The sequence below is a fragment of the Leptonychotes weddellii genome, chromosome 11 (assembly GCF_054177405.1).
Source record: "Leptonychotes weddellii isolate Sample4059 chromosome 11, ASM5417740v2, whole genome shotgun sequence".
Taxonomy (NCBI): Eukaryota; Metazoa; Chordata; class Mammalia; order Carnivora; family Phocidae; genus Leptonychotes; species Leptonychotes weddellii.
The window spans coordinates 2546559-2572770 of record NC_138379.1 but is presented as its reverse complement, the minus strand read 5'-3'; the positions used below and the strand labels follow the sequence as shown (position 1 = coordinate 2572770).

At 54.6% G+C, this 26212-nt stretch overlaps 1 protein-coding gene across 1 annotated transcript in view; it reads right to left on the bottom strand.

Moving 5' to 3' along the window:
- Positions 1-26212, bottom strand: part of SHANK2 (SH3 and multiple ankyrin repeat domains 2) — a 457214-nt gene that overhangs the window by 120304 nt on the left and 310698 nt on the right. Inside the window, exons 17-18 of the mRNA XM_081798461.1 lie at positions 24080-24162; positions 22318-22442 (exon numbers count right to left, since the gene is read on the bottom strand). Of these exons, the coding sequence (XP_081654587.1) occupies positions 22318-22442; positions 24080-24162 (208 nt within the window). The remainder of the gene's footprint in view (positions 1-22317; positions 22443-24079; positions 24163-26212) is intronic.

Genomic DNA, 26212 nt, shown 5'->3' with positions numbered 1-26212 from the left:
AACTGATTTAGATACACTGAATATATAAAATCCCCTGAGTCCATAGTGATGTTGAGAGAGACAGAGACAAAGACAAATGGACAGATGGAAACAGAGGAAGATACACCTGCCCCCCACCCCCCAATCAAAAGAGCCATACCAAACCAATCCCCTGGACACGAATGGAGTTCATGGAGCACCAGTTCCTTGCAGAGAAATTTGATAATGAAGAGGAAAGAATTAAGCATTTATTTTGCCTTCTTGTACAAATAGTGTTTCAGCCAAGTAATTGCATTTGATAAGGGAACGCTCTTCACGATTGCAGAACCCCTGCTAATAGCTGTGGAGGGAGCATCAGGATGAGGGAGCACAGTTTGCTAGCCCTGCTGAACTCATCAGTGCCTGCAGAGCCCACCCGGGAGAGAGGCCCCCCCTGGGTGGAAGGGCAGAGAGGCTTCCCTGTGGAGGAGCCAGCCCCTGCCGCCTGATCTCGGGGCCTCCAGTGATGTGAGGCATGGAGCACCTGGTCCCCTCCCTGACCCTGTGCTGCTGGACCCGGCATAATGGGGCTGCTGGGCTCAAGGAGAGCAGGGGGGATGGAGCTAGCAAGAGCCATGCTGGGTCCTGAGTCAGAGTCACTGCTGCGACAGGACATTTCTGAGGGACCATGCTGGATGCTTAGGTGGGACAGTGGCATGGGGTCTCATGAGAAAGAGGAAAGTGATGTGACATCTGGGATTTGCTAAGGAAAAAAAACGAGAGAAAAGCAATAGCTAGACGGTCATGATTTCTTCACTATGATACCAAAGGCATGGGCAACAAAAGAAAAAGTAGATAAATCGGATTTCCTCAAAATGAAAAATCAAAGGACAGGATTCCATCAAAAGACAAGGTCAACGGAGTCAAAGGGACCCAGAGAACAGGAGAAAATACTTGCAAATTATGTATCTGAGAAGGGATTAATATCCAGCATACATAAAGAACTCCTACAACTCAACAACAAATACAGACGATTCAATTAAAAAACAGGCCGAGGGCTTGAATAGATGTTTCTCCAAAGCTGACATACAAACGTCCAATAAGCACATGGAAAGCTGCCCAACATTGCTAGTCACTGTGCAAATCAACACCCTAGTGAGACACCACCTCACACCCATTAGGACGGTTACTCTCAGAATAACAACACGACAAGAGTTGGCAAGGATGTGGAAAAATTGGAACTTTGTGCGCCACTGGCGGGGATGTAAATGGTAGAGCTGCTGCAGAAATCAGTATGGCAGCTCCTCAAAAAATTAAACACAGAATTACCATTTGATCCAGCAGTCCCACTTCTGGGTCTATCTCCAAAAGAACTGAAAGCAGGGACTCTGACAGATATTTGCACACCCACATTCACAGCAGCCTTGCTCGCCATGGCCAACGGGAGGAAAGCCTAAGCTTCCACGGATAATAACTAGAGCCAAGTGTCAATGGATAAAAAGAATGTGGTGCATCCACACAATGAGATATTATTCAGCCTTACGGAGGAGGGAAATTGTGACACCTGCTACGCCATGGATGAGCTCTGAGGACATGATGCTCGATAAAACAAGCCAGACACACAAGGACACATGCCAGAAGATCCAGGGATGCAAGGGACTTGGCATGGTCGGACTCACGGAGACAGAAAGTAGATGGTGGGCGCTGGGGCTGGGGGTCAGTGTCTTGTGGGGACAGAGTTTCAGTTTGGGATGGTGGAAAGTTCTGGAGACGGATGGTGGGGACGGCTGCACAACAGTGTGAATGTGCTTAGTGCTGCAGAACTGTGCACCTAAAAATGGTTACGATGGTAAATTTTGTTATATGTACTTTACCCCAATTTAAAAAATAATTAAAAAGATGTAACTGTGGAAAAAAAGAGGGGAGATACATGGAGCGAATGCAGGCTGTGACTTCCTGGAGGCCAGCTCTCCGTGTGGGTCTTCCTAAATCCTTAAACTTGGCCCAACCTTGCTCAAAAACCCCAGTGATGCCGCATTGCCCTGGGCCTTCCTGCAGCTTAAAAGGCCCTGTAGGACCTGGGCCCACCCATTGCCCCAACCTCCTCTGCCTCCCCCTGCCCCGGGTGGTCTGGGCAGGGCCTCGCACTTGCCGCCCACTCTGCTTGGCCCACCCTTCCCCAAGCCCTCCCTGCATGCAGATTTTAGCCCAGATATCACCCCTCTAGGGCCCTCTCCTGACCCCCAGGGATAAAGGCTCTGTCCCTGCTGTCACTCCTATAGCATCCTGGCACACATACGTGTGTGTGAAAGTGTCCTGGGGCAGCCCTGACAAATGACCACAGACTGGCCGGCTTAAAACAAATTTATTCTCTCTCAGTTCTGGAGACCAGAAGTCAGAGCTCAAGCTGTCGGCAGGTCCACACCCCAGAAGCCTCAATGGGGAGGATCCTCTGGTGGCTGCCATCATCCCTCCACACTCTGCCCCTGGCTTCCCATGGCCTCTCCACCCTGTGACAAGTCTCCCCGCTCCCCCCGTCTCTAATGAGGATGCATGTGATGGCATTTAGGGTCTCCCTGGGTAGTCCGGGGTCACCCCCATGTCATGATCCTTAACTTAATCATGTCTGCCAAGACCCTTTTGCTATCGAAGGTGATAGACAGAAGTCCCAGGGATTAGGATCTTCGATGGCTGTTATCTGACCTGCTACGGTGCGTGCATGTGTGTATGCACGTAAGTGTGTGTGCGTGTGTGTACCTGTTTCCCTCTACGCCATCCCTTCAGTGTCCCGCCACGGATCTTGCTGCTGGCTTACAGCACACCAGCTCCAGGTGGCTCCCCCATGCCTAACCGAGCCCCTCCAGGGCTCAGATTTGATGCTCAAAACAGGTTTTCCAAATGAACACACTTCACTTGAACCTGGTAGCAAGAATCCTGCCCTTTCAGATCAACAAGAACATCCACAGTGAGCTAGACGGGATGCCCGTGTGCCTGCAGGGGACCGGACCCCCCCGCCCCCAGCACGTCAAGCCTCCCACCAGGCCAGCACACACTGCACAGAGGGCACGTACTCGCAGAGACGCCACCTGGCACTCACGGGGCCAGGGCAGAGAGGAAGACAGGGCGCTGTGAGTACACCAGCACCCTAGCGAGGGGGACCTGCACCCCCAGAATGCTGGGTAACCCCAGACCCTCTCACCCCATCCCCCCAAACTCCAGGCAGCCCAGGGAAATCCAAAGGAGCGGCCGCCTTGGCACCCAGGACAGCCTGGAGTGTGTGACAGGCCCGCGAGAGGGAGGTGGAAGGCCGTCCCCGGTGGGCTGCGAGGCACGCAGCAATTTGGGGCTAATTCTCTCCCGCAAAGAGGTTGATCCTGTGGTGTGGTAAGTGCACTAATCACTGCACGCTGAGCTGGGCACCTGTGACCCCGAGGCCAAGCGGAGTGGATGGCGTGGGGTAGGCTGCTGGCTGCAGGTGGGAAGAACGTGCCGCCGGGAAGGGAAGCAGGTCCAGGCAGAGGAAACCGCTCGATCCCCGAGGACCCGCCAAGGCCTGGGCTCTGCCCCGGACGGGCCACTCGTGTGGTCGCGGAGTCCTGCACCTGCACATGTGCCTGACCCCACTCAGAGAGGAGGACATGGTGACGGAAGGTCCCCTGCTGACCATCCCTGGGGAGCTGGGATGCAGGGGGAGGGAGCCCGACCCTCTCCTCCCCCGCCCTGCCTCTGCTCTGCTGAAGTAAAGAAGGGGTCTCGGGCGGCTCAGAACAAAGGACCATGTGCTGGGCTGACAGGCTCCACGGGATCAGAGGCCTGCTTGTTAAGTTTGCTTAGAGTTTCCTGTATAATGATAATGATAATAAATAATCATAATAAAATTGGAATGATCACCAACATACGCAATGGGAACATTTCCTAGACAAATCTTGATCTCTGGCTGCTGTGGACTACAGGTTTGTGTCCCCCCCCAGTGATGGTATTGGAGGTGCGGCCCGTGGGAGGTGATTAGGTCACGAGAGTGGAGCCCCCACGAATAGGATTAGTGCCCTTGTCAGGACCCCTTTGGCTACATGAGGACTGCACAAACGGGGCCTGAGCCCTGACTCAGGGGCACGGTGTGATGGAGCGGGGCCCCTGTGGGTGGGGGGGCGCAGGGGGCACCCCAGGTCATGCCCACATGCAGTCTCCCCAGACCACCTCTCAGCCCCGCCTCGCCCCTCCAAGCCCCCAGAGCTGCCCCTCCGGCTGGAGGTCAGAGGGCCCCAGGCAGGAGACACCCCTGTCCTCCGTCCACAGAGCACCGTCACGCCTGGACCCCGTGATCCCGTGTGAGCTGCTCCATCTCCGAGGGCCACAGCATCATCACCTCTAACACAGGGACAAGAATGCTAGGCGGAGAGAACAGTGACCAGTGTCATTACTGTGGCCTCCTGGGGCATAGTGGGCCGGGTAGAACCTCTTTGCTCCTGTTTCACAATCTCAGCCTGCTAAAACCACATACCGGCAGCCGCTTGGCATCTCTCCCTAATGAAACGTAACCACAGACAAGGTACGGAAGTCACGGTGAGTTTTCTACGATGCGTTTCTCCTAGAAGTCTCTAACGTTGTCCAGCAGGATGAGGACAAGGCCCTTCCAGGTCGGCGGTGGGGACTGGCCGTTTGCTCTCCTTCCAGGCGCCCACTGAGCCGGCAGCCCCGGGCACCCCCTGCCCTGCTGTGAGGAGTGTCCTCGGAACGCGAGTGCAAGTGACGCACACCCTTCCCTGAGCCCCCTTCTGCCAGTGAGATGTGGTGGAGCCTGGTGACCTGGGCCTCCCCGTGTGGAGCGTGCAGGAGCCCGGGGACAGGACAAGCCTGGCGCTCGGAACCGCGGCGTGGAAGACAGCTGGCTCCCTGCTGGGGACACCCGTTTGGGACTTGGGAGGAGCGAGGAGTCAACTTCTATTGCTCAAAGTACAGCCACCATCCATCCTGATGCCCGTTTGTTACAGAGCCTCTTCCGGGGTTGAGGTTCTGCGGAGAGACCCCAACACCAGCACGCGGGCAGCTGATCCTGGGTGAGGGTCCAGCGCCTGGGACTCTCAATGGCCTGCCTCTCCTGGGTGACTGAGCTGAGACCCTTTCTTGGGAGTTCCTGAGCTGGGGAGAAAGTCACAGGGGACAGGGCACCAGGATGGGGAGGGCCAGAGGGACAGGGGCTGGGGGCTGCCCCACGTCACCAGTATTCCTCAGGGAGACTTTTCCAGCTCGGCAGGTTCACAAGGCTTTGCCATCAGGGTCTCTTTAACGGGAAACCCAACCAAGCCAACCCAACGCCTCCTCCATCACGCCAGACCTGCAAACTGCTCGAGAGTAATGGGTGATCGGTCTGGCTTCCAGGGAGATTTTCGTGGCTGAAAATGCCACAGGCCTTAAAACTTTGATTTTTCCATTTGCTTCAAATTGAAATCTCTAACTGCAGGGCTGGGGGGAGTGTCCAGGACACAGGCAGTCAATAAGGCACCGAGGGAAGCCGAGCCGTGTCCCCTGCAGCCACGCCGGCTCCCTTCCTGTCCTCCCCGGGCCTTCTGGGAAATAGTAAGTGACACAAGCAGGACATGCATTTCCTGGAGATCTGTATCTGGCTCGGGAGTCTCCGCTGACAGTGGGAAGAGCGACATGGGTCCTTCCAGAGACCAGGAATAATGCAGCGGCAGCTCCCCATTCGAGAGTCATAACCTCACCATTTATCCTGTTTTAACGAGGCAACGAACGCCAAACATTAAAAAAGTTACATTCCAGGAGAGCCGAGGCCCCTCTGACTCCCTCACCCCCTCTCTCCTCCTCCTGGGTCACCCCACTCTCAGGTCTCACCGCACACATCAGTGTTCCCCGAGAAACTGCAGAGTGTGGAGAGTAAAGAATCTTTTGTACGCTTTGAGAGAAGGCACATATATGATCGACTACAGCGATGTTCTACATCCTGTGCTCCTCACTTAGGAATTCGCTCTGAGGATGGCTTTGTAACCAAGGACTTACTGAGCACCTGCCTGGCCAGGTGCCTGCAGCCGCAGGGGAGCTTGGGGTCCCGTGGAGGAGGGGGGCTGACCAACAATGACTCACCGTGAATGTGACCCCTGTGTGTGTGAGAGCTCTGAGTAAAAGGAGGCAGATTAAGGGGCTTGGCGTGGGGGAGGGGAGGTGCACAGAGGGTCAGGGGCCTCGTCCATCCTGTTGCACAGCTAAGAAAACCGGCCGGGACCAGCCTGAGCTCTAATGGTAAAGCTTTATTGTTCAGAAAGTGTATTTTTTTTATTTTTTATTTATTTTTTATTTTTATTTTTTAAAGATTTTATCTATTTGAGAGAGAGAGAGAATGAGAGAGAGCACATGAGAGGGGGGAGGGTCAGAGGGAGAAGCAGACTCCCTGTCGAGCAGGGAGCCCAACGCGGGACTCCATCCAGGGACTCCAGGATCATGACCTGAGCCGAAGGCAGTCACTTAACCAACTGAGCCACCCAGGCGCCCCTGAAAGTGTATTTTTTTAAAATCAAGAACATTGCTTTCCTTTAAAAGTTTTTTTAAATTGTGGTAAAGATATATATAACACAAAATGTGCTTTTTAATTGTCTTTAAGCGTAGAGCTCAGTGGCATTGAGTATGTTCACACTGTTGTGCAGCCGTCCCCATGATGCATCCGACCCCCATCCCTCCCCTGGCCCCGGCACCCACCGTCCACTCTGTCCCCCTGAGTCGCCGACCCCCATCCTTCCCCCGGCGCCCACTGTCCACTCTCTGTCCCTCTGAGTCACCGACCCCCATCCCTCCCCCTGCCCTGGTGCCCACCGTCCACTCTGTCCCCCTGAGTCACCGACCCCCATCCCTCCCCCTGCCCTGGTGCCCACCGTCCACTCTCTAATCTCTGTGAGTCTGACAACTCCAGGGACCTCATGTGAGTGGAATCACATGTGTCCTTTTTTCCCAGTGCTCCCCCGCCTGGACACTTTGGGGGCAGAGGTGAGGACCCCATCCCAGGGAAGCTCTTCCTCCAGGGGAGCTCCTGCTCTGAGCAAGGTGGCCATGCTCCCATTCCTGCTGGAAGTAAAAGAGGAAAGATGATCTTGGAGGGCACCCTTCGTAACGGGTGTCCCCTTAATGCAAGCAAAGCTGTAGAGAGGATGGCATCGGAGTGCAAAAGGGCACTACTGGACTGCTGCCTCCCTCGGGAGGCTGCTGGGTGTGGACGGAGGTCCTGGCACACACCAGGAGCTGTGCGACGGGCAGAGGGTTTATTATTCCCAGGGCTGTGTGGCCCCCAGCACTACGGCTGGGGTCCAACTGCTGAGACGGCGGCTTTCTGGTCCCCCGAGTGGCCGTGGCTCCCGAAACCGGACCATTCGGTGCAAGTGACCGAGGGTCTCAGGCAGGAAAGGCTGTTTCCCCGCCGGCTTCAGACACGCCCTCGCCCTGCACGGCAGGGCAGAGGCCCTGGGGGGCTCATTTCCCCAGCATGCCCCTCTCATGGACACTAAATGTCTGAGCTCCCCCTGCATTCCTATGTCGAAGCCCTAACTCCCTGTGGGAGGCACTTAGGGTCAGATGAGGTCAGGCGGGTGGGGGCCCCGTGATGGTATTCGTGTCCTTGGAAGAGACACCAGAGAGACGATCTCTTGCTTTCTCCACTATGTGGGGACAGCAAGGAGGTGGCCGTCCGCGAACCAGGAAGAGTCAGGACTCAGAGGCCGTGCTGTGTACAAGAGCTGCCACCCCAAGACTTCCCGGGCAGAGGAGGGGAGAGCTCAGCCCCCAGACTCTGGGACCCTGCTCAGCCAAGCCTTGTGGGGCGGGAGGGACCCAGAGGTCCTTACAAGGCACCAGATGGCCACGCAGCCCTGCCTGTGCTTGGGACCAGGTCTGGATATGCCACAGAGCAGGAAATTCTGGGCCCCTTGGCCTCAGCTTGCCACAGGGTCTGGATCACCGGCTGGGGGTATCAGAGAAGCTGTGTGCCCACACAGAACCCGCAGTCCTGCCTGAGGGTCAGGGCTGAATGGGCCCATGACAGCACAGCACGCAGGGTGAGCTGGGAGAGGCAGAGATCCGTCGCAGGTGCCCTGCACGCCAGGCAGGGGGTGGCTGGCTGCTGAGTCCGCCTGCCCAGACATTTGTCTCCCTCCTTCCTATAGCCAGGACTCAAACCTTCCTTCAGGAGCCAGCCCACCCCCACTGGGGAGGGCATGTGACCCTGCCTGGACAGACAGCACCTTCCATTGGTCCAGCGGGTCACGGGCTCAGCAATGGTCATGTGACCCGAGGCAGGCCAACGAGATGCTCTTTTCCGCTGGGGCTCCCCACTGACAGGATGAAAACCTGGAGCTCCTATGGACTGAGTCTGCCACCTTTGTGGGGAGAACCTGCTTGGGCACGAAGCCAATGCAGAGACACCCAGAGCTGAGAGGGAGCAAGATCCTGGGGACACTGCTGAGCGCCTGGATCCAGCTGTGTCTGAAGCCAAACATCTCGAGGATTTCCAGTTACTCAAACCAGTCAATTCCCTCTGCGTGCTGAGCCAGTCTGAATTGAGTTCTGTCAGTTGTACAGAAAATTCCAGAATAACACAATTGGGGAGCACTGAGGAGATTGGGTACTCTTGCTTTGCTTCCATCCTTAACCAATTGCCCTTGATGCTGAAAGACGCTGCTCCCCTCACCTCCTCCAGGAAGCCCCCCAGGGATCTTCCAATCAGTTATGACCTCCCCATTCATGGACCTTCCCTCTGCTTAGTCGGCATCTCCCCTCAGGCCCTGACCTACTGCGGTGGGTCTTGGGGCTGGGTGATGAGACCCACCCTGGAAAGACGTGGCAGGGCCTGCAGCCCTCTGGCCCTATGTCTGCCCCGAGAGCTGTGAGGGCCTGGGCAGGCCCGTGGTCTTCCTGAGCCTCGGCTTCCATGCTGGGGAATGGGAGTCTCCCAGACCCGCCCTCGCAGGGACGCAGGGCTGTGACGGACGGCATTCACACAAATTAGCAGCAGCGGACGGGGTGGCTCCCAGGGGTGACCGTGACATTGACTCTCGCAGCACCCACAACTCTGCCCAGCTGGCTGTGAGTCCCAGGGCCCGAGTGACTGTCCCTCCCTTGTAGCTGTTCCTGGCACCAGCTGCCCCCACTGCCCCTCCTGGATGCCACAACCCACTTCACCTCAGGTGTCCTTCCCAGGCTTCCCCGTTCCTCCCACCTCTGGCCCCCTTGGCGGCCACCCACCAATGGTCTCTGAGGTGATCAGCCACCGAAACCCAGGTGTCTGCCCGTCTGCACATCCCATCCTATGGTTCTTCTTGCCGTGCCCCCAGCGGTCACCTGGCTCCTCTGGCCTTGCCTTCCTTGGCCCTACCTCCTCCCACCCCATGGTGGAGAAGCTCACAGCGTGGCCTCTGGAGCAGTCACCTGCCTTGACTGCAGCCCAGCTCTGCCACTTGCTTGCTCTGTGTCTGTGGGCAAGTGACTTCCCCTCTCTGTGCCCCAGGCTCCTCGTGCAGAAAAAAGACCTGAGCACTAAGAGAGTTCGTGCATGTGAAATCCTCCAAATGAAGCCTGGCACGCAGGGAGTGCTCAGGACACAGGAGCATTTCCCACTGTTACCGCCATCGCCGTGGCTCATGTTATTTGCAGCCCCAGCACACGCCAGCTGGAAGTGAAGTTGCTGGTGGCTTTGAGTTTTGTCACTGGGGGCCGGGGCCACCTCCCCTCCCTCTGCTCTCCCACATCTCCTGCCAGGATGGGCCCAAAGATGGCCATTTACTAGGGGCTCACTGAATGCCTGTTGCTTCCACCCCAGGCGGGGTTGGCAGTTTCAATAAACACAGATTTACCACAGGACCCTGCAAGTCCACTCGGAGGTGTGCACCCCAAAGAATGGAAAACAGGGACTGCAACAACATTTTGTACATGCACTTTTACAGCTGTATTATGCATGAGAGCCAAAGGTGCAAACGACTGGAACGCCCATCAGTGAACGAATGGATACACAAAATGTGGTTTAATCCACACAATGGAACGTCATTTGGCCGTAGAAGGAATGGAGCTGTGATATGTGCTCCCCCGTGGGAGAACCTTGAAAACATTCTCAGCGGAAGGAGGTGGAGGGTGGGGGGGGGATTGGAAGTGGCTGCTAATGGGGACGGGGTATCTTTTTGGGGATGAAAACTGTTCTGGAGCTAGAGAGAGAGGATGGTGGCACCACACCGTGGGTGCACGAAATGCCCCTAGATTGTACATGGTAAAGTGGCTGAATTGGTAAATTTTATGATACGTGTATTTCGCCACAATGACTAAGATCTGCACGTGTATACACACGTGACCAAATGCATCTCTGAAAGACACGTGTAAAGAAATAAAAACCTGAGAAGATAAACATTACAACAAACAACCCTGTCTCCTGGCAGCATCATCTGACTTTTTCCTCTGGCTTATCCATATTCCCAATGCTACCTGGGCGGGCATGACTTCCGCCAACCCTGAAGGAAGAGCACTCTTGGAAAAACCAGTCACCAGGCTTACATGGGAGCAGAGTTTACTCCCAACCCCTAACATTTTAAGAGCAGAGGCACACATCCTCCTGGAAAGTCCGTGGGATTTGAGTGGGTATTGGAAGAGAGTTCTGGAACTTAGGGAGAGGGACTGGCTTAGTGTGGTTCTCTCTGATGAAAGTCAGCAGGCCCCTGTGTCTCTGTCCACTTTTCGAGGTGCTGACTGGGGGTGGGGTATGAGGGAGGTGGTCTAGGAGAGACGAATCACCCCTCCAGCATGGAAGTTTCCAGCATGTGCTCTCAGGGCTTCCTGCCGTCCTCATGGAGTCAGCTAACCTCTGGGCCAGGCCCAGAGCTCGCCAGGAGCTCATCCATTCCATCAACAAACATAAATTAGGCTTCTGCTCTGCACCTGACTCTGTTCTCCTGGGTGCTGGGGTGACCCCAGGCTCTCGATGAGGGCTCTGCCCTCGGAGGGGACTCGGGCTCTGGAGGGGAGATGTTCAGCCCACACATCATGTGTTACATAAACCCCGTGCATGGCAAAGCCGAGAAGAGAAACGTCCCTGTGTAGAGGCATGCAGTTTGTGGAGGTTTGTGCCCTTCAGATGAGGTTGGTCAGGGAAGGTCTGGAAGAGGAGGCGTGGGCAAGAGGCACCCGGAATGTGGGAACCAAGTGAGCAGGCAGGGGTGGGGGAAGGGGAGGGAGGGGATGTGCAGGGGGGAGGTGGGGAGGCTGGGGGCTGTAGGGCCTTGTGGCCAAGGTAGGAACTGGATTTTACTGAACAGTGATGATGGGAGTCTCCCTAGAGCTGGGAATGGAGCACAGACTGGGAGCACAAGGGAGGACCTGGGACAGCAGCCCAGGCAGGGACCGGACTCTCGAGTGACTTCTCACCTGAGCATGAGCATGAGCAGAAAGGCAGGGAGCTTGGAGGGTGGCACTGGGCCACGTGGGGGCTTTGTGACTCTGAGCTGCTGTTTTGACCTCCCTGGGCTTCACTTTCTCCACCTGAGAAATGAGGATGGTGTCACAACCCACCTCCCAGGGTTCTGGCGAGGCTTCGGGGAGGTAGCACGCACGGAGCACATAGTGGTGTGGGTTTAGCTGTGGGAGGATGATGCTAAAAGCACAGCAGGAATGGCATCGGGTGGGGGGGACGTCGGTCTAATGCCCTTGCCTGGGAGAAATCCAGAAACTCCATTCCTGTATCAGGAGCCACAGGGCACTGGCCTGTCCTGGCACCTCCCTGTTTGGGCCCAGGGGTAAGTGTGAATGGCACTGGTTCCTGCAGATCAGCATTCTCCTGCCTTCCCTCACTTACCATACCCCATCTCTCCAAAGCCCATGCTGGGCACCAGGGTCCTCATGGGGCTCACACCTGACCTCAGCATGGCAGGTCCCATGGGGGAGAGGTTCCTGGGCAGTGACACCCTGCCTTGGCAGGGAGGGGGGCCTGGCCTGCTCGGGAAGGCTTGCGTCCCTCACAGGGCTGCACAACAGCAACATAATAGTAATAGTCCCTCTTGCATATACTACTTAGCTCATGCCCCGCTCTTTCTATGTGCCTTAGACTTACAAACTCACTTAACCCTGGGGAGGCTCTATGAGATAGATGCTCTTATTCCCACTTTGCAGGTGAGAAAATCGAGGCACAGAGGGGTTGTGTAACTTGCTCAAGGCCACACAGCGCACAGTTGGGGCAGTTAGATTTGGACCCAGCAGGGCTGCCTCCTAGGACCATACCTTGAATCCCTGCTCTGACCTGCTTCTCGAGGGCAGCGGGCTCCGGTCTGCCTCCACCTCCCTTCTCCAGCCACAGAAGTCCCTGATAAAACACTCAAGTGAGCTTGCCTCCAGTGACAGAGTGAGGCCCCATGAGTCAGCTCTGCATTTAAGGCCCTCCCTGACATGGAGGCCCCATCCTCTTCATCCTTCCTGGGCCTCCTGACATTTCCCACACACTTCTAGGTGCTCCTGCCTCTGAGCCTTCCTCTAGGCTGTGCCCTTCCCCTGTGGTACCTTCCATCATTTCACAGATCCTGACTGTGTGCCTGTCATGAGCTGGGCTCTGGCTGGCTCCTTAGGTCAGTTCAGGCAGGGACAGAGACATGCGTTGTGAACAGGTGTCTCGGGGACTGTCAGGGAGGCCTCCCTGAGGAGAGGCCACCAAGCAGAGATCTGAGGGTGAGCCAGTTACGCAGGTGGAGGTGGGAGAGGGGTAATGGAGAGCACGAGTGAGCAGTGTGAGCAAGTGCTGGGGGTGGGAGGAAGTGTGGCACGTTTGGGAGACCAGGGAGAGAGGGCCAGGGTCAAGGCCCATCTGTCGTTCCGGGCTGGATGTGTGTGCCACCTCCCCAACTTGTCTGAATAACCCATCCCTTCCTCTCTGCCCCAGCCCTGAGGCCCAACAGAGGTTTCTGGGCTTCCCTCCCCACTCCACTTGGCCGCTCAAGGGCAAAGATGGCCTCCACTCATCTCCATGACTGGGGGCTGAGCAGAGAGGAGGTGCACTGAAAAGTATGTTATATGAAACCAAAGGTCCCAGCTAGAGGGAATCAGAAATTTTGCCTGTGGGTGACTGGTCTCATGGCACCAAAGCAAGGAGACCACTCAGGACTTTATACCATCAGATGGTAACTATGGCTGTCCACTCTCCCGTCCCCAGCCCTTCTAACTCTTCTTATAGTTGGCGTGCACACACCCTAATTCCCAGGATTGACAAACCCCATCAATTAGAAGATCCGACAGGGCATTTAGCATGAGGCCTTCCTTCAGTTCATTTGCCAACCTAACCACTTGTATCATGAAACGCCCCACAAAAGGGCGCTGCAGACGGAGACAAATCAATGCTAACGAGAGCCTGCTGAGCATACTGGGAGATGAGTGAGTGGGAGGAAGGGAGGGAGGGCGGGCAGGTGGAGAGGACCCAGGAGGGCTCCTTTCAGGAGAATCAAGAAGCATATCAGAGAACCCCAAACCAGCTCTCGCCTCACCATGCCTCCTGCAGACCTCACCGCATGTGGACTGGGGCTGGGTCTACAGCATCCTCCTCGGGTTGAGAAAGATGGTTATAAGATTATGTCTCAGTGACTTGAGACTTGCCCAGGGCATCAGAAAGACGCAAGATTGGGAGTCAGCTCTCCCTGTGGGGCCTTTAGCATCCATCTAATCTCCATCACCTGCAAAATGAGCATAAATGCCTACTTCCCAGGAGCGTCCATCATTGAACACAGGTTTTGGGGCCTCTGTTAAGCATCAGGCATGTACTGGGTGCTGGACACACAGTAGGGACCAGGTCAGCAAGCTCTCCACTGCAGGGGAAGGCATCCTCATGAGGGAGATAGTTGATCACTCAACACATATGACGATTCTGATGGTGGAAGAAGCACACTGTGGAGTGACAGTGTCAGGGGCAACCAGAGGGGGCCCAGGGAGGCCCTCTGGGAAGGTGACGTGTAAGCCCAGACCTCAGTGATGAAGTGAAAGCCAGCTTAGAGCACAGGACGCTGCAAACACTCAACCCATATTGGTCCCTTCACCCCTCCTCACAGGAGAGATTTCCCCACCAAGCAGACAGGCACTCTCACCAAATAAGAAGCTGTGGTGCCCAGAAAGGCCAAGGACACAGGATGCAGGGGTGGGAGGTGAAGGGAATGAGAGAAGAAGCACCAAGGCCTCCCACCAGGCTGCTTCTCCTGGGCCGGGGTGTGTGTGTTGGGCAGGGGGGGCGGGGGGAGTGGGGGGGCGGTCAGCATCCTCCCTGCTCTGTTTCAGCCCCGCAGAGAGCTCTCATAGCCAGAGGTTCAGCACCACGGAGAACTCCCTGGGGAGGTTCAGCACCGCGGAGAGTTCCTGCTGACCATGTCTTACTGCTCCCCGCCACTGACCAGCCACACACAGTTGCCCCAACTTAAACTGACATTCCAGGCCCTCCCTGGACTGGACCCAGTCACCCCAGCTCCATAACATTCGGCCACTCCCCAAATCCATCTTGAATGTTCCTGACACCCGGAGCTCTCCCTGGGACCCTCCCTCCTGAGTTCTGCCTATAGAAACCCCATGTACCCAACTAAGCATGGTGCCAACACCATCTCTTGCACAAAGTCCTTTTTCAGATTTATCTTGGGGCCTTCACCATACCCTGCTTTTGCCCCCTTCCAGACTGTGAGTTCCCAGAGGGACTGAGTCTCATTCATGTCCTTTCTCCCCACAGCACATGCCAGCCCAGCACCTGAATGAATGAAGTTGCAAACGTGACTTGTACGATTGCTACCGATTGCTGAGATCCCACGCTGTCAGGAACCATGCTATGTGCTTCAAACACATTTTTTATTTATAGTTTAAGAAACTCAGGCCAAGGGATGAGAGCTGTGCTCAAGTTCACATTCAAATAGTCAAGTGACAGAGGCTGGATTCAAATCCAGATCACATGGCACAGCCGGTGCCCTTGACCATGGCTCCTTTTTGTCTCTATCCAACCCAGTGCACTGCCATCTGCCAGGCCTACGGAGCCTTGAGCACAGCAGCCGTGGTCCCCTGAAGTGATTCTGAATCTTTTTTTAGCCTGAAATTGAAATCACTGATGCTTCAAATTAGAACCCCAAAATGAATGAGCCAAGACTTCAGATTTGCAATAGCTAAGATGCCCGCATCTACCTTCTCAGCAGGGTTCTGGGCTGCTCCTCAACCTGGACCACCTGTTCCCAGTCAATATGGAGGACAAAGTGAACTATTCTCCAGGCACAGAAGGGGCTATGGCTGGCTATGTGCAGGAAAGGGGTCCAGGCTCCCAGGCTCTGCCCAGAGCAGGGGCCTCTTTAGAGCCTTGGAGAGCAAAGACCCCAGTGCTATGAGACCCAGATAGTGAAGACCCCAAGGCTACGAGCCTCGGAAGGGCACAACCATTTGCCATGGGCATTGGCATTGTCTGAAGGCAATCAATGGACACAGCTGGGTTCCTCTGTGCTGACTTTTATTTGCTACTGAAGTCATCACTGAGAAGTGGACTGGAAGCTTAGACCCTAGTAAGGCTGGGCAGGGGGATGGAGAGGCAGGTCAAGATGGCCACGCTTACCCCCGGCATTGACCCAGGTGCCGGCAGCCCGAAGCAGGGGAGCTGGCGTGGGAGGCTGGCCGGGGGGCCCCAGGCCTTTTCCAAAATGTGTACAGCAAAAAGCCACATAGCTTCAGAACAGAAACACTCCACACTTGGAGAGACCACAGACAGCCACAGGGCCCTGCTTGTCTTTGACGTGAAACCAACAGAGCTTCACAACTGAAGTATCAATGTGACTCAAAGTCAGGAATTCACCGGTTGCTCTTGCTTCCTGCTAATATCAGCTGGCATTGGGTCTTAACTTCCTTATTGAATCAAATACTCATTTAAAATTACTTGAATAAGACGTTAAGAATTTGGGGGGTGGGGTGGGTAGAGTTCCCAGCTTGGCCATGTGGGCACCAGCAGGACATGTGATGAAGCCTCTCATGCTATCCTGAAAGGCAAGGCAGAGAAATGTGAGCCGGGTGGTGTGGCTGAACAACTGGGTAGAAGGGATGCTGGCACCACGGGAACCACAGCAGGGCTCTGGCCTCAGCCCTGGGATTTGCGGCTGGAGGGCAAAATGGGAATCAGGAAGAGAAATTCCAAGATTACCCAAAAGCCAGACTCATGCCAGAACAGAACTGAGCAAGGCAGTGAGGGAGCGCCCTGGGAGCAGAGGTTCAAGCCAGATCTGGAGGTATGCCTGCCAGGGATACTTGGGGCTTGGGGGTGGGGCGGGGCAGGTGCCTGCACCAGCCGATATGTCGTCCACGGAGAGGCACCGAGAAGCTACGGCCAATGCGCTCTTGGCTGGAATGTACTTGGCACATGGTGACTGACTGTGCTTGGCACAGGGCAGATGTGCTCTGTAACTGCTCCATGCTTGAGGCGGTAGTGGCAATGATCCACCTGCCTTTATTATAACGTACGGCGGCTTGCTATTATTACTTGTTCAACTAACAGTTATTGGTTCCCTCTTCTCAGTCAGGCATCATGAATGACGATGAAGGACAGGATGCTCGTTGACAGCAAATGCTGATGGAATGCTAACTCTGTGCCCAGCACGGCTGGCCCTCGGCCTTCTCCTAACTAACAGGACCAGCACCCACGGCAGTCCACAGGCCCAGAGCTCATGGCACATAGCTCGTTTTGGTGACTGAATCCTCACAACCGCCCTTTTTGCTGATGGGCACCCTGGGACCCAGGAAGCATGTGCTGATCAATGACGTGCAGAGCGACTGATCGGCCATAACCTGAACTTTGTCTCCTCTCCTTCATACAAGTTAATTTTGAAGCTGGGGGAGGCTGGCAGATTACCACCAGGCTTTAACAACTGTTCGTAGCTCCAGCCTGGTTACAAGTAACGGTTCAGGCAAATGTGTGCTAGAACCCGTGTTAGGTTTTTCAAGTCCCATTCTCAAGTAGCAGCCAAAGAAACATTTTATAAGATACTCAAACGGTCTCTCAGGAAAACACCGGGGCATCCCTCTTAGCGTCCTCACTTCAGTGCAAACTGAGATTATAAAACAGTTGTAGGCCATCACTAGTGCAAGCATTTAATACGAGGAAAAGTAATTAGCAAACTCAAGCATCACTTTTCAAGGATGAAGGATATTGCTGCCTGGTTTAATTGCAAGGGAAAACCTATTTAGGGAATTAACACAAAAACGAGATTGGCCACTTCAGGGCTAAGAAAACAATCACAAAAACCATAGGAGCCTCCAGCACGGCATCAGGTTGGTGAGCAATGGCCCCAGGAAAATAATTAACACCCAGGAAAGTGTTCTCATCCTGAAAGCAAACAGCAACGCCTTGGCCACGGAGGCTGAGACACCACTCAGCTGCGTGCGACAGCTTCTCCAAAGGAATATCTTTCTATTTATGAAATTAATACCTGTCAGAAAAGTGAATGCTGTCATTTTGGAAATTCTGAGAAATAGACAAAAGTCTGAAGTAAGAGACAATGATCACACACGACCCCATCACCCAGGGGTTAACATTTCCTTTCCTTCCCCCCCCACCCCCCGCTGAGGCCTATTTTGGGGACAGGTGGTATAATTTAGATGGTATCGTGCAGATAATTTTGGGTCTGCCCTTTTCACCTAATAGAGGTGATCAGTTCTCATTAGTATCGAAAACTCCTTGCAAGCCTCATTTTGAAACACTTTCTTGCGGATCCATGATGGATGCACGAGGTCCCCTTCTTCATTTCCCTGCGGCCCCATCCCCTTATTCTGCTTCTGCTACACTGTGGTCTCTGTTCTGCCTGTTTTCAGTTCTTTCCCTCAGAATGGATTCCTAGATGTAAAACTCCCTGATTCGGCTTTACAGCTCTTATTACATACTATCACATCAATTTCTGAAAAGTTTATGGCGATTTATTCTTTCACATAGCAACATATGAGCACTGTCACCGGCGACGGGTATAGTAATAAAAAAAAAGCATTTGCTAATTTGAAAATAAGAATTGGCAGCTCATCATCTGTTTTTCTTCTTCCCTCTGCCCGTTTATACATCAAGCACATCAAAGCGTCTCTCATGAACCTCTGAGCTGTGGCATCATGGAGTCAGGCAGCCCAGGTCAGAATTCCAGCGTCTCCACTCGCACACTCCATGATGGTGGGCAAGGGATTTCACCTCTCTGTGCCCGGTTTCCTCATTCCCCATGTCCTCGTAACACGGGGAGGACAACAGATGCCACTTTCTGGGCTCACAGTGAGGGTCAGACGGGATTGTGGGGTGCTTGGGCTGATATACCCTCGGACACTGTCTTGGTTGTGTTTGTCGTGAATGTTGTTTGCCCTTTTGAGGTTAACTGTTTAGTTGTATTATGAGCAATTCTCGAGATAGAGGATGTTTTTGTCTAAGAAAGTGATGCAAGCAACAAAACTTGGGTTTCGGGATGGGCAGTTTGTGGAAGGAAGACAGCCCCGGTGTCACGACAAGGAGATGAGTGTGGGGCCTGCTTCTATCCTTCAGTTAAAATGCCAAATTAAGAGGTTCAGAAAGCCAACATGATCAGGCCAGCTGGTCATCACCCTGCCTGATGCTAGAACCCTTGGCAGCATCACTGAAGTGTCCTAAAGACGCCACGCCCAAGGTCCTGCCTCGAGACTCTGACTCTGAAGGTGTGGGCTGGTAATCGGGTCTCTCTATAAATAAGGACAGGAGGCTCTGATGCCCAGCCAGCCGTCCAGTGTGGGGAGTCCCTTGCAGGACACCAAAGGGACATCCCCAAACCTCCACATCTCCTTAATTACTGGGTGCAAAACTGTCATCTGCGAGCCCTCTACGTCCTCCTTATGATTCCTTGTAAGTAGCCTCTCCTGCCCCATCTCATGGGGTTGGGGAGACCTAACCAAGATGATCTCAAGGAAAAAGCAGATGAAGCCTTCAACAATCTGTGCCTGGAGGCTGATTCTCCCCCTAAACTCTTTACTTTCAATTCTCCGACAAGCTTCTATCATTATTAAGCCCAGTTTGAACTGGGTTTCCTGTTGTAACCAAAAGGGATGTGGGACTTTTATCATTCCTGGCTGCTGGAGTCCTCATGCTTGCTTACATGTGATGTGCAGGGAAAGAAAACCTTGCCCCGACTCCCCTGCTCACTTCTCCCCACAGCCCGTCACTGACGCCGGGACCCACCTCTCTGCAAGCATCGCTCTCCCAGGAAGGACTCCGCCCCCACTGCCCTGCCCACTCCCACTGCCTCCTAAAGGTCTCTGGGAAAGCCCCAGAGGCACCAGCCATCCAGAGGATTCCAGCGTATCAAGCCGATCTGAAAGTGGTCAATACACATGGTCTCTGGAGCCCCCACGTTCAAATGCCCACTCCTCCTTCTCCACTTCTGAAATGAACTTTTATGACAACCCATTGGCTCACTAGCACCCATCGATCTCACTGTAGTTCCTGGTTTCACGGTAACATTTTACATGGAACTCTACTCGAAGCTTTTGCTTTTCGGCAGGAGCAGGGCGGGGGAGGGGGGCGTGGTCAGCAAAGAGACAGTCCCAACGACAAAGGAGCAAACTCCTCCCCAATGCTAAGGCAGGAGGGACGTAAATTCTGGAGGGTAAGCACCCAAGAAAAGCACGCACAGTAGGAAACCCTTCACAACAGGTGCGGGTGACCAAGTCCGAGAAGGAAGATGACCAGCAAGATGACCAAGTCCAAGAAGGAAGAAGGAAGTTTTGCAGATGCTCAGGACTCTGAAGAGGAAAGATTCCCATCAAAAGTTGCCCCTTGGTCTCCACGTTCAAACTGCAGCATGCGTTTTTAAAGGGAATATAAACAGCTGACATGCCTTGAGTTTCCTTCCAAGAGCAGGGAGAGAAGGAGGCTGGCCCAGAGGAACATGGGGCGACAAGGACAATTTGCCCTCACTGACTATCTTTGCACGTGGGACCCTGCGCTTCACCAAGGCTCAGAAACCCCATTGATTCCAGGGATGGCTTCTGGCCAAAATCAAGATTCACCCGAGACCCATGAGTTTGTTCAGTAGAACACCACCCCTCTCCCCACTGAGGTTGAAGCTTTTCAACGGAAAATGTAGAAAAACTGTCTGTTGGAAAATGCAAGCACCTCTAAGGCTGGAAGTGATTTTACTACCCCAGGGGTGCGATCCAGTAGCTAGGAAAACGCCTCAATGGAGATTCTCAAGTCTTTTTAATTCAATCACCTAAAAGAGACTTTCTGAGTCCCTTGAGTAGCCTTGGAAATGCACTGGGTAGGTCAGGGTTCCAAAGGTCCAACCCCTTGGTCCCCCCATTAGCATAGGACCCACACACACACGGGGTGGGGGACGAGGCGGGCTGTGAAGGGCTCACTCCTCCTGCAGGTCTTTGGGACACAATAACACCAACACAGCATTAATGCATCTCAGGGCCCACCACTCCTAGAATCCTAGAATTCAGAGGTTACCTCGAACATAAACCTGTTCCAAAATGGCAAATATATTTGCATATCAGAGGTTAAAAGCAATGTCCAAGGAGCTGCTTTGACAGCAGAAGTACACACACCCTTCATGCCCCCAACTTCCACGGAGGCGACCATCTGACCGGGTGGCCTGCCTTCTCCGCCCGGGTCAGGCACGTGCTGCGGAGTGTCCACCAACCCAGTGCAGCTCTGCTTCCCCACGAAAGGGAAGGGCCCAGCACACGCTCCGAGGCGCTCCCATGTTTCCCTTACTGACTAGTTTATCGAGGAAGCAATCCCATGAGCCTAACAATGGGGCACACGCTTGTATCTGCAGCCTTCATTTATTATTTAAAACCAAGAACCAGCATCGCCTGTGTCGACCTATTGGAGCCTGTCTCTGGGTCTCTCTGTCTCTGTCATACACACACACACACACACACACACACACACACACACAGTGAGGAGACTTACATCACAACTACATCCTACAGAAGATGATTCAACCAGTCTCTGCATTTTCGTGAGGTTACAAATCGAGTTAACCCATGAAAGCGCAGCAGGTTCCAGTCTCCACCATTCTGGGTAATGCACCCAAGGTCTCATCCGAGCCAGGCTCTGACTGGTCAATAAGAATTTAAATTCAGATTCCAGCAAATAAAATGGGACCAACACAAGATACCTGGAAGAAGGTAAAGCACCTGCTCCATTTTCCTTGGCTCGCTCTCCTCCACAGCATCTTTCCTTCTGGATTTCCTTCAGTCCACCAGCCTTGAGAGGCACTAAGGAGATCATGAGCAAACCTGAGCTCAGCAGCACCCTGGGAAGCTCAGGCATAAGGGGGAGACCGGCTCTCAGTGGCCAGCTCGCCAGGGTCTGGGTCTCCTCTGTATAACGAGCAAGCGTCTGGCCCAGTGGCAGGGCCACCCTGTATCCACCCCTTCTACCCGCCATGTGCAGATGTAGATGAGACAGGGCTCAGAATGCTTTTCCAAGAAACATGAACTCCCAAGGAGGGCCACTGGAGCAAACCGAACCCCTTAAGAATAATTTTTCCAAGGTACAACATGCTCTTTTATTCTTAATATTTCTAAAGAGTAACAGAGTCCTTTGCACAACAAGACTGAAAGTAATACCTAAACCCGCAAAAGGCAGGGAGCTCGGATGTGCTCACAGCTCGGACACCTCACACACACCACGGTGCTAACTCTAGCAAAAGCTCAAGAAACATGGCACTGGTGTCTAGTGGGATTCTTCAAAGGAAGAGAATGCTCCCTCCTTTTACCAACTAGCAAAAGCTGGTTTTCAAAGCATCTGGATTTAATAATTTCCTTTTTGTGCCAACTACCCATCTTGCACGTGCTCCTTGGTCTTTGAAGGCCATCATCTGCCTGGCCAGTTACTGCAACTTACAAATCAATGGTCTCTCAGCCACCAAGGTTACAGACCTCAGGCAAGCAAGAGCCACAGCACAGCACCCTCCATCCTGCCCTGAAGGCACAAGAATGGGCAAGAATGGGCACCCCTACTGGTGTTTATTTGTACAGCTACAAGTGAACCACACATAGATCCATGTGCATCCCCAACATCATGGAAACCATGTGTCTCTTCCTTCTACCTTCTACTTCAAGACCAATGGCCAACTTCCATGAACATTTCCACCTCCCAAGAGTTACAGCCAAGGCCTTAAAGACAATCCAAACACATGAGTCCACAGGAAATGGCATCCACACGGATGGATCAGGAAATAACCAATTGACATGGGTCCACGGCAGCCTCCGTGAGTCCCCCTAGGTCTGGCTCAGTGGCCGCGCTGCTAAAACCATGGACCCCAACCCTAAGAGAGTCGGCACTCTCCCCAAGCAGAAAGATATAAACACCCGTGTCCCTACCTCAATCAGGAAGTCCCCAGTCCTCAGTCCGGCTTGCCATGCCACCCCTCCTTCATCCACGGACTCCAGGTACTGCAGGGCTGGGAACGCCGGTGTTGGCGTGAATTCTTCAATGGGTGTATCCGCTGGGAAGACAAGGAATACCTCAGTACAAGCCTGGGTGGTGTTTCCAGGTTGGCAGCCCCGGCCCCTCAAGGGCCCCTGAGAGAAAGGGGGTGTGTATGTCTCCCATTGGAAGTGGGTGCTCCAGGCCTGCTCTCCCCTGGGAAGGGCTTGCCACTCACAGTCATGGGTCAACACCAACTCAAGCAATGAAGCCAACTGCATTTTGGTGCCACCATATCTCTTGGCCTTTCTGTTAAAAACACCGAATAATATGCTCTGCTGTACATGTCTTTATGTACATGCCTGTCATTTTCTTTAAAAGCATCAGTGACTAAACATTTTCAGTTCTAAAAATGGAAAAGTTCCCCCCATAACCACACACAGCTCCAGAAACACCACAATGAACCCCTTGCCAAATTTATATCTACGTAGACTCGCAACCAAGGGAATTCAACTTGGAGCATGGACAGATCATAACGCTGACCCAGTGGGTGGCTGCGGATTTGGAATCTGCTTATGAATTCTGTCTGCAGGGAGCCCGGCTCTCAGCGACCACTCTGCGGCCAGCACCCACGGGAAGGCTGGGCCCCCGTTCCTCAGCAGAGCTGAGCCTTGGTATCTGGGCCCCACATGGCTGCCGAGCAAAACTCCAGGGCAAGAGATGGACTCCCCTGGGTAGTTATGAGCAGCCAGGGGTGGGTGGGTGGGAAGATGAAGATGACCCCAGCAGGGGGAGGGGACAGAACATCACTCAGACAGTCATACACACACACACACACACACGGGGACAGATTCATCTTTTCTTTCTCTCTCTGGACAGATGGCTCCTGGGCAGCCTGAGTTTCGGGGCAGGTGGGGCTGCCGCCCAGGGAAGGAGGCCTTTCCTAGCTCAGGTGCAGGACCCAGCACAGCACAGAGCCTCTGACATGAAACTTACACATGGCTTACCCACACACGCGGTGGACAGATGTCTCCTCTCCCGGGGAGCTGATGCCATTTTGTTTTCTTTTGAAAGGGAAGCCCCCAAGTGAAGGGCTGGTGTGTGGGGGGGTGCGCTGCCATGGGACGCATCCCCGGAGCCCCCCACCCCAGGCCACATGACGTGTACGCTGCCGGCTCAGTCCACGGCAGAGGGGACCATCTTGCCACATTTCCTTTGCAAAGTCACCTTAGAGACGGGCACACACAGACGCCGCCGCACTTGGAGCCAAAGCCCACTCCCAGAATGGGGCAGTTTCTAGATATCTGAAACTCAGCACCGGGTCATTCTGCATATCTGAGACCAGGAGCTCCAAATCCAGCCACAGCTGGGCTGAACTAAACCACAAAATATAGATTAAACCCACGATTAAAAAAACAAAACAAAACAAAAAAACGAGTGGGGGGAGGGAGAGAGAGACAGCGAGAGCTCGTTCAGAGCAATACTGTGTACAGAAAATTGAAAATATTCCTAAAGGAAGCCCCGATGTTTTCTGAGTACGGCAGAATATGTTAAAGAACATGGTTGTCTAGCAACCAAGTGCCCCCAGGAAGAAGGCTTCTTTCTGAGCCGGGGAGCATTTTCATACGGTGTGCACACACACACACACACACACACACACTCACTCACACTCACACAACATGGGAATGCACCCAGACTGGGAGCAGCCGCTCTTACCTTTCGCCCCTCGGAGCACGAATCCAAAACCCTCATTGTCCTTCTTCTGCAGGACCACTGTCTTCTCCTCGATAATGCAGTCACTGTAGAGAGAATTCCGGGGATAGCGACCATTATTGTAACCCGTCATCATCACCGTGGCTGATCCTCCGCCGGGGACGTTCATCATCATAGCCAATTAATCACCCTGCTCGCCGGATCCAGGCAGCATGGAGGAAACTAAGCAGCACAGGGAGCAGGAGGAGCGGAGGCAGCTGGGGGGGCCGGCGAACGGGATAGGCGGGCTCGGCACAATGGGGCTCGGAGGGGGGGGCCGGCAGAGGCAGAGCCGGAGCGGAGCCGAGCGAGCGAGCGGGAGGAAGGAGTCAGGCATGGTGGGGAGGCCACCGAGCCATGGCAGCGCGGGCTGGCTCCGGGCACCCAGAGGCAAAGAAAGTAAGTGGCCCAGAGCCACCAGGCGCAGCAGAGTCAGGGCACCCAGGCTGATGCATCTTCCAGGGGAGCCCGCTGAAATCAGCCAGAGGAGAAATGAGGCAGCAGGTTTTTGGTTTTTTTTTCCTCCTTCTTCTTCTTCCTGAAGGGGTTTTCAAAAATCAAATTCTATTTGCTCTCCGCACGAGCCGGCGCCGAGCGGCAGCGACCCCTCCCTCCCGGCCCGAATGAATGTGGTGTCCCGACAACCACCAGGGAGCCCACAATGCCACGGCAGCCTCTGCACGGCGTCATCCGGCACAGAGAAACCGCAGGCTGGCGGAGGGGGCGGCCGGGGCGCTGCCGGGGCGGGGGGGCTCCTAGCAGGAGGAGGCAGGTCACTCCAGCGACACCAAAGCCATGGTGTTGAACGGCATGGTCTCCTTTAGGGGATGATGAGCCGTAGGGACAGGGAGCAGGGGGCTTGGGGGCTATCCCCTTGGACAGACGGCCTAAAGCCACACCGCCTGCCTCTTGGCACAGCATTTTTTTTTTTTTAAAGGAAAGAAACCCAAAAGCTCCAACTTTGCTTCAGCTGCCAAAGCCTCCCATCATTTACAGTAAGGGCGCTTTGCCACGTTAACTGTCCACCCCTGGAGGCACCCGGGGGCGCGGGACGGAAGTGGACTTCCTGGCGGGCCACACGGCCGGGGCTGAACGGTGGCCCTCCCTCCCCACCTTCCAGGGGCAGCCTCCCCCCAGGACTCGCTGCTGCCCCGGAAGTAAGTCGGCAGCTGGAAGGCCAGGCCACTGCGCAGGGAAGGAGGAGGGGCAGGATGCTATGTGGAGAGGCTTTCTCCAGGGTCCTAAGGGGCTGGCCAAGAGAGGGCTGCATGCCCGGGGTCCTGAGGAATTCAGCAGGCCCCTGGCTTGGAGCGGGAGACTGGGGGACGCAGCTAGCAAACAGTGGGAGCAACGTGCGGACAGGCTCGAAGTCACAGACAACTGAAGGTCAGCTTTGTCCAGCACTGGACTCACAGCCTGCAGGGAGCGCAGGGCCCCAGCATGCAGCCAACTGGGAGCAGTTCAGCCAACCCAGATCAGGCCCCAGGAGGACAAGGGACAGGGGTGCTTGGACAGAGCGATGGGCTGCTGAGAGTTTCCCAGCATGCAGATGAGGCAGGGGAGCCTCAGAGAGGCTGGGGGACACAGCTGGAGAATGCACGCAGGTCCTGACCCAGTCCCGAGCTCCTGCCCTTGCGGCGGACAAGCATGCAACAGAACTTGCCAGGGTGACCCTGTCTTCCAAGAAAGGGCTGGCAGAGTGCAGACACTTACTTTCACAGCCGACCGCCCATGCAATTGGGGATGACGGGTCTAGGGTGGTCTAAGACTCGAGGAGGGGTTCTGTCCCGGTGCTCTTGCTCTGCCTGCTACCCTGGGCACAGGGAGCCCCAGGGTCACACGGCTGGCCTGGCCTTTAGTAGGTGATGGGGCTCCCTAAAACCTCTAAACCTCGCCCTCGCCTTGCAAGGCGGCAAGAAGCCATGGGGCAACTGTGAGGTCAGATGGGGCAACTCCCAGGACGGTGTGGTGGGCCAAGGGAGCCCCAGGGAGCCATCAGCTGCCCTCAGAAATAGCAAAAGGCTGGCGGTTAGCCAGGACCTGGGGAACCACAAGGCAGGAGGAACTGGGGGCAGGTGGAAGCTCTGTAGTGAGCGG